At 46.0% G+C, this 8013-nt stretch overlaps 1 protein-coding gene across 1 annotated transcript; it reads left to right on the forward strand.

Annotated features, from left to right (window-relative positions):
- Positions 1 to 849: 849 nt before the first annotated feature.
- On the forward strand, positions 850 to 6754 carry LOC123395984 (transcription factor VIP1-like). The gene is made up of 4 exons (XM_045091008.1): positions 850 to 1459; positions 2354 to 2486; positions 5963 to 6047; positions 6248 to 6754. Exons 1-4 carry the CDS (start codon positions 969 to 971, stop codon positions 6505 to 6507), a joined length of 969 nt encoding a protein of 322 aa, XP_044946943.1. The 5' UTR covers positions 850 to 968; the 3' UTR covers positions 6508 to 6754.
- Positions 6755 to 8013: the final 1259 nt, after the last annotated feature.

Below are 8013 nucleotides of genomic sequence, written 5' to 3' on the forward strand. Positions count from 1 at the left end.
TGCTGCACCTGCATGCATTATGGCAGGCAGAGGCAGGACCCCTACGACCCAATGCCCCACTCCTCGGCCACGCACACCATCACACCGACCGCTGCGACGCAGCATTGCTTTAACCCCTCAACTTGAGCCTTTTCTTGCCCATCCTGCCATCATGTCTAACTCTCTCTCCTACAGCTGCGCTCTGCGGAGCTAAAGCTAATTGTACTCGCAGAGTACCATAGGACCTCACTCGCATCGAGACCTGCCTGTTTTTCTCTATTTCCTTCTTTCTTGCCGTGCGTTGACCCAGACCACATGCAGGTGCAACAGGTAGCAGGTATCGCTGCCCAGCAACACCATGGTACATGGCGTTTGTCGCATGGTAGCAACGCCACACCCACTCGCATTTGTATGTGAGCTCCAACGCAAGCTAGTTAGGCGTGTGAATGTGGAACAGAAACGTCACGGTAGACAGGAGTTGCTATGTGCAGCAGCAACGCCACGGGTTGTGACATTTCTAAAAGGGTCAGATCGTGAAATAGTTTTTATACAAAATTCATTTTATGTTATAGTTTTAAATTAAGGTGAGGACATTGAAAAAGTCCTAAGAGGAACGTCCTAGCGATTTGTACTTCCCGGTGGCCGCACCGTACGCCAGGTCCACCCGGACACCCTTTTCCACCTCGCGTCCACACTTGAGGCTCCCGATGAAGATTCTCTACAGCTCCTGGACTCTCCTCACCACTTTGGACCGTCCATTGCGCCTCGCGATTTGTTCAGGCTGTGCACCGGGGGCACGCAGGGGAGCGCGGCACCACCCACGCGGCCTGCCCCCATTTTCTCCTCACACGTATCTCACCAACTCGATCCCCCGAGCTCAAACACACACACACACACACACACACACACACAGCGCAACGCCTCCCAGCTCGACTCCACGCGCCGCCGCCGCCGCCGCCGCCGCCGGCGTAGACCTCCCGTTGGCCGCCATGGACCCGCGCTTCCAGCTTCCCACCCCGGTGCCGTCCTCCGGCGGCGCTGCCGTGCGAGGGCACCACCGGCGGGCCCATTCGGAGACGTTTCTGCGCTTCCCCGACACCGACCTCTTCCTCGACCCCGATGGAGACTTCTCCTTCTCCGACCTCGACTTCCCATCCCTCTCCGATGATTCCCCGGCGCTCTCCGACCCAACCCCGCCTCCTCCGCCGCCGATGGCGGCCAGCTCGTCCCAGGCACCGGTTCCCCGTCCACCAGGCGGGACCCACAACAGGAGCCTATCCCTTGACGCCGCCTTCTTCGAGGGCCTCGCCTTGCAGGGGGGAGGAGGCGGACATAAGAGGAGTGGCTCCATGGATGGGGTGAACTCGCCGTTCGAAGGCGAGTCGGCGCTGTCGGGCGGGCCACTGGATTACGCCAAGAAGGCCATGCCGGCCGAGAGGATCGCCGAGCTAGCCCTCCTTGACCCCAAACGCGCAAAGAGGTGAGGAAATAAATCTTCAGTTCTTCTTTCTCGATCCGGAAGGTGGTGTCATCTCATCTACTGATGTAATTTGTCATGTGAACCATATTTTTTTGGACCTGCTGACCCTATGGGAGATCATGCGAGCAAATGCCGCAATCTGGAAGTGTTCCCTAAAAACCCACTCTGAGCAAACGCTCGAGACAATTGCCATGGTAAAACAGATATATTTGCCACGCTACTGTGTAAAGATTTGCCATGTTGTAAAGATTTTTCTTACAATTCTAGCAGAAAGATTGTCAGGAATTTGCCATGCTGCAGCAGAGTAATTGCCATGCGTTTTTTATGGATTTGCCATGATGCAACATGGGCAATTGCCAGCCTAAAATAAAATAAAAATTTCAACTTAGTTCAAGATTTGCCATGCTGGCAGAAGAAAATTGCCATGCTACACCAAAGGGAAATGGTGAAACTTCCCATGCTCTAGAAATCAGAATTTTCCATCCCGGATGTGTTCGTTCAAATTGCCATCCTGACCAAACTACCGTCAGGTCGTAGTTCGCTCAGAGGGGCCGTGGGAGCGAAAAGTGATTGCCACGTGTCTTGCTTTGAAATTCGTACACAGGAATTGAACGTGTCATAGCGTGTTCGCTCAAAACCCCTTTGAGCTGAGATCGTTAACATTCTAGGTGTCTGCACATGTTTGTACTCCCCCTGTTCCATGTTTTAGCTCCAATTTGAACTAAAACCACGGCAAGAACTATGGAACGGAGGGAAGTGATAATTTCTGCTACTGGAAGTGTGCTATCAATTTTGAGATCTCGGATATCTGGATGATATTTGCAATGTTTAGGGTTCGTCTCCTAGTTGTATTTGGGTTGTACTAATTTAGGATAATTGTATGTCTATGTGTAGAATTTTGGCAAACCGGCAGTCGGCGGCGAGGTCGAAGGAGAGGAAGATCAAGTATACTGGTGAGCTAGAGAGGAAGGTCCAGACACTTCAGACCGAGGCCACTACGCTATCAGCACAGCTTACACTTCTCCAGGTATGGGGTTATTTTTTTAAGGGGTGTGAGATGAGCTTTTTTATGTAGTCCACTATGTTCATTGGTCAATTGTCATGTTTGACATGTAGCATGACCCTAATAGAGTAACCAAAGTTGGACTCATAATTTATCCTGTTCTGTGTTGAAGTAGATCGCTGATTGTATGTCTGCTGTATATACTTTATAGCATGTTATGGCATTCAATCCTTGCCATTGAATTTGAAGATGCTTAGGCCCTGTTTGGAACCACTCAGATTATGATAATCCAGTTTTTATAATCTATATTGTCTCCAAACAGGACAGCTTATGTTGTAGATTATAAAAACTAGATGGACAGATAATTTAAAACCCACAATCTACTCTATCCCAGATAAAACCAGATTATGGATTGTTAATGACTCATTATCCTTGTAAAGTTGGAGGTAATTACTAATTTCTGCCACCGCCACCCGCCTCCTTTTTTCTCCTCAGCGCGCGCACAGGGCAGACAGGTCATTATGCAATGTAAAAACCTGGATTACAGTTTATATAATCTGGCCTCCAAACGTGCCCACCTAGATTATTTTTATAAACCTGATTATATAATCTATCTTTATAATCCAGATTATCTTAATCTATTGTGGTTCCAAACAGGGCCTTAGTTGGGTGATCTGCAACTGAAGTTGTTGATTGCTCTGAGGCTTGAAACGAACTAATTTATGTTGGCATGTAACTATGTTTTGTTGTGGGAGTTGTGTGGAAATGACACACATAGTACTGTTCAGCTTTTGATAATAGTGTGAAGAATTTACATTTCTTATAAAAATGTTGTCATGGACACGCTTTATCATCAACATTTACATTTTCTTACATTGTGATATATTGCATCGAGAACAGTTTATTGTAAGTATATAAGTCGGTAGGACAGAATACATGTGTCGGTGTTTGGGTAAGACAGCTGATTTCTTTTATGCATAACATCATTATAATAAGTGAAAAAATTTGCGTTCGGAAAATGCTTTGTAAACTGAATTTGTATTAGCATTTCAAGTCTGTCTGGAAATTTTCATGGCAATTTGCATCAAGTATTAGCATGGAGAGTATATAGAGTGTCGGGGCGCCATGGAAGAAATAAACTGTTGAATATGTTGCCTTTTGTGGCACTCTCTTGTCACAGAGAGAACCAGAAGCTTGGTGCCACTTTATCCATCCGGCTTTGATTCGATGGCTCACATCTTCACATCGACATCACCATCCTTTCTCAACATTGACCCCAAATATTGAAAGGTGTCCTGAGGTACCACCTGCCCATCATGGCTAACCTCATCCTCATGCCTAGTAGTACTAAAACCGCACCTCATGGTACTCAGTTTTAGTTCTACTAAGCCTAAAACCTTCGATTCCGAAGTTTTTTTTCCAAAGCTCTAACTTTTTATTAATCCGTGTCCGACTATCATCAGCTAGCACCACATCGTCTGCAAAGAGCATACACCATGGGATATCTCCTTGTATATCCCTTATGACATCATCCATCACCAAAGCAAAAAGATAAGGGCTCAAAGGTGGACCCTTGGTGCAGTCCTATTTTAATCGGGAAGTCATCAGTATCGCCATCACTTGTTTGAACACTTACCATAACATCATCGTACATGTCCTTGATGACGGTAATGTACTTTGTTGAGCTTTTGTGTTTCTCCAAGGCCCACCACATGACATTCCGCGGTATCTTATCCAAGTCAATGAACACCATATGCAGGTCCTTCTTTTGCTCCCTGTATCTCTCCATAGATTGCCATACCTTGGATGATTTGGAAGCATAGTAACAATTAACTTTTCGATCGCGCGCAGCCGTGCGTCCACACTCGCGTGGGCAGGATCAAAGCCGAGGCCAGGCTTTGGGCCACTTCTGGTGCCGAAGGGCTTAGGGTTGTGCTGCCAGCCTCATGGGATGTGCACTAGTGGCCATCTGATTTGCGTAACCACCTCCTAGGAGGACTGTAATTTCACAACCATCTCTCTTTTCAATGAAATGAAACACAAAGGTCCATTGCGTTTTCCCGAAAAAAAATAGATTGTCATACCAACAAAATGGCTTGCATAATCGACCTTCATGGTCATACCAAACTGTTTTTTGTCATGCTTGTTATTCTTCCCAAGCAGTGCTCAGCGACTCTCTTCCATAGCTTCATTGTTTGTCTCATCAGCTTAATCCACGATAGTAAGTACAACTTTGAACATTTCCCTTGTTCTTGAAGATTGGTACTAATATACTCCGTCTACATTCTTCTGGCACCTCGTTCGCCCGAATAATGAGGTCGAAAAGCTTAGTTAGCCATACTATCGCTATGCCTCCGAGGCCTCTTGACATGTCAATGGGGATACAGTCATGGCCTGTCTTCTTGCCTCCTTTCATCCTTTTTAAAGCCTCTTTGACCTTAGACTCCTGGATTCGATGCACAAAACGCCTGTTGGTATCATCAAAGGAGTCGTCCAGCTCAATGGTAGAGCTCTTGTTCTCTCCATTGAACAAAAGGGCCACGGGCATGCCAATAAATAGCAACCATCAAACAGAGGCCAAAGTCGAGCACTACCACATTTGGTGGTGTTCCTTTGGGTACACAGACCAAACACAACCCTAATGTTTCTGTTATTCACATACCTTTGGGGCTTTGCATAAGCATCTACCATTATTGATAAGACCTCTGTTAACTACTCCCTCCGTCCGAAAATACTCGTCGCACAAATGGATACAAATGGATGTATCTAGAACTAAAATACATCTAGGTACATTCATTCATATGACAAGTATTTCCGGACGGAGGGAGTATTACTTTAGAAGTAAAGATGATTATAGTATATGTGTTATGACCGGCGTGACTTATAGCCGGAGGAGGTCCAATGGGCCCATTTAGTTAAGGGCTTAGCCCAAGTTATCTTAGTTAAGTTAGGGTCTTTGCCCAAGTTTCCTTATTTCTATTACCTTAGAGCTTATATAAACAGTTGTAAGACACCTTTTGGAACTAAGCAATAAGACAATTCTGTTGCCCGGCTCCCAGAGGGGCCGGAACCCTAACCCTAGCCACCGCCTCCACTACTCGGCGCCGCCTCCTCCCTGCGCTGAGACGGCGCCGTCGCGCTGGCTGAGGCGCCCTCCTCTCCTCCAACCTCCTTCCTACCCTTATAACCTAAGGCAGAGGGCCGGTAGAACCCTAGTTTCTACCAATATGTTTGCTGAGTTAGTGTTACTAAATTTAGTCAATTTTCCCTGTATGTAGAATTTGCAGTTCTGCATGGATGTTCAATTTATTTGGACCATGCTAGCACAAACCTCCCTTTCTGTATGCCACTGAAAATATTTGATGGTAATTGCCAGTAGAGTTTCAGGCCTCTTGCTTTTTCGTGTGGATACAATCTTTAATATTTGGTGATGTAACCTTTTTTTTCATATATAGCTTATTCTCATATACTACAATTGGTTGCTCCTACTTGAAACACAGAGGGATACTTCTGGTTTAACTACTGAGAATAGAGAACTCAAACTTCGGTTGCAGTCCATGGAGGAACAAGCTAAACTACGGGATGGTATGTATCTTCCACTAGAACTTCTTCAGTTCTTCCGGTAGTCATTATTTAAAATCTCTGAAGCCCGAATAACTAAGTTTGCCTGCCACTGGTCTGAATCTGTTACATGTTGGCTGGTCAGTTAGTAAAGCCAAATTCAGTATTTTTTTTCTAGCTCAGGGATGAACATAATAAAATGCTCCATTCCGTATCAAATGCAGCTCTGAACGACGCTCTGCGAGAAGAAGTCCAGCGACTTAAGATAGCTGCAGGGCAAGCTCCAAACATGAATGGGAGTCAATTCAATGGCGGACTCCAGCAGATTCCATCCTATTTGTCCCAGCAACATCAGCAGCAGCAGATGGCTTACTTAGGTGGGCACCAAGCTCAGCGTCATCATTCAAACCATCACCAGAGCCCAGCGAATGGAGGCCAGTCTCTGAGTGGTCTGTGCCTAGACGACTCCATGGATTTCATTTGAGGAGGAAAACTACGGCCCTCCTATTAAATCATACACCAACTGCAACTCAGCATTGTACAGATAGCTAATGTACTATCTATGCATATGAATCATTGGTAGGGTAGCTAGCTGTTCTTTGTATCATTAATCAGAATTCAGAAAGCATGCTCTTGTATGACATAATCTCTTCTTTCCCTTCTTTGTCTGTTTCTGGAGAACAGTTAATGATACCGGAAACTCTTACAGAAATGTGCTTTTCAGGTCAAAACTGTTATGAGATACTACCTCTGTACCAATTTTAACTGCAAAAGTGTCTTATATTTTGATACAGAGGGAGTAACTTATTATTTCGTGGAGTTAGATACTGAGTTGTGCACTTGTAGTTCATTAGTGGCATTTATAGAACTTCTTCGGTGTTGTTTCAAAAGTAATTTGTTCATACTTGTTTTCGAAGTCCGTAGAACAAAATACGGGTCAGGTTTCTTTCTTTTAACTGCTCCAGCGAACTAGCACGGGCGCATACATCTGAACTGCTGAACACTTGGCTTTATTTGCAAAAAATTCCACGTCGACTAGACAATAAACATGATAGGAGGCGCATACATCTGAATTGCAGAACACTGGCTTTATTTGCAAGAAATTCCACGTCGACTAGACGATAAACATGACAGGAGATGACAAAAGTTCCCTGTCCGATGCCAGTGGAGTTCTTTGTAAGAAGATTGGAGTAACTCCAACGGCTCTCCTAAAACAATAGCTCTCCCAAGGACATGAGAATGACAAGGAAGGCTCAACACTCAAATCTGATCTTGTAGTTGCAGGTACCAGGGTCTATTCCGATGCTTCTTGGCAAAAGAACATCCCAGGTCGTGGAGATTCTTTGGCGACGGGTATTGGTGTGTGTTAGAAGGGAGAGAGAGGGATTAGTGGACTCGATTTTATTGCTGAACCTCGTAGGATATATAGGAGTACATGATATTTTTGAAGTATAAGACAAGTCAGAATACTTTGAGTCTATCATATGTTTCCAATCTAATCACGAAACTCAACATGCCTCCGCAGTTACAACGGTACCGACGCAGATGGTGAAACTGAAGAAGAATCCAAAGGTAAGTCGACCCCCCCCCCCCCCCCCCCCCCCAAAAAAGTCGTAATAGTAGATGCATCGCGGAAGTCGTGGCTGGAGTGGAGACCAAGGAGGTTGCTCAAGTAAGGCAGTAGCCCTTTCTACCGATGTCAAGGTAACCGAGAGCGTAGGATGGTGTAGCCGTGCGAAGAATGTCGTGGTCGATGTCGAGTCGGGGTGGCCAGTGTCGAGGAAATTGCCGCGAAGCCACGGGCGCAAGGAAACGCCGAGTTAGTCATGGGCGCAGTGGTGTCGAAGTAGTGGTGTGCCGAAAAGAATATGTTGTTGACGACGCATCGCACCGGGTTTGCCAAGCCCGAGGACACATCATGGACGAAGACACGCATTGGTGTTGCCAGCACCGGGCATGCGTAGGCGGACGAAGGTGATGTTGACGATGC

The sequence above is a fragment of the Hordeum vulgare genome, chromosome 5H, assembly GCF_904849725.1.
Source record: "Hordeum vulgare subsp. vulgare chromosome 5H, MorexV3_pseudomolecules_assembly, whole genome shotgun sequence".
NCBI lineage: Eukaryota > Viridiplantae > Streptophyta > Magnoliopsida > Poales > Poaceae > Hordeum > Hordeum vulgare.

Bases quoted from the DNA above. Each gene is read 5' to 3' on its own strand.
- LOC123395984 (XM_045091008.1), top strand. From the start codon at position 969: ATGGACCCGCGCTTCCAGCTTCCCACCCCGGTGCCGTCCTCCGGCGGC. The intron at 1,460-2,353 runs GTGAGGAAATAA...GTCTATGTGTAG, and splicing joins GACCCCAAACGCGCAAAGAG to AATTTTGGCAAACCGGCAGT. The intron at 2,487-5,962 runs GTATGGGGTTAT...CTTGAAACACAG, and splicing joins CACAGCTTACACTTCTCCAG to AGGGATACTTCTGGTTTAAC.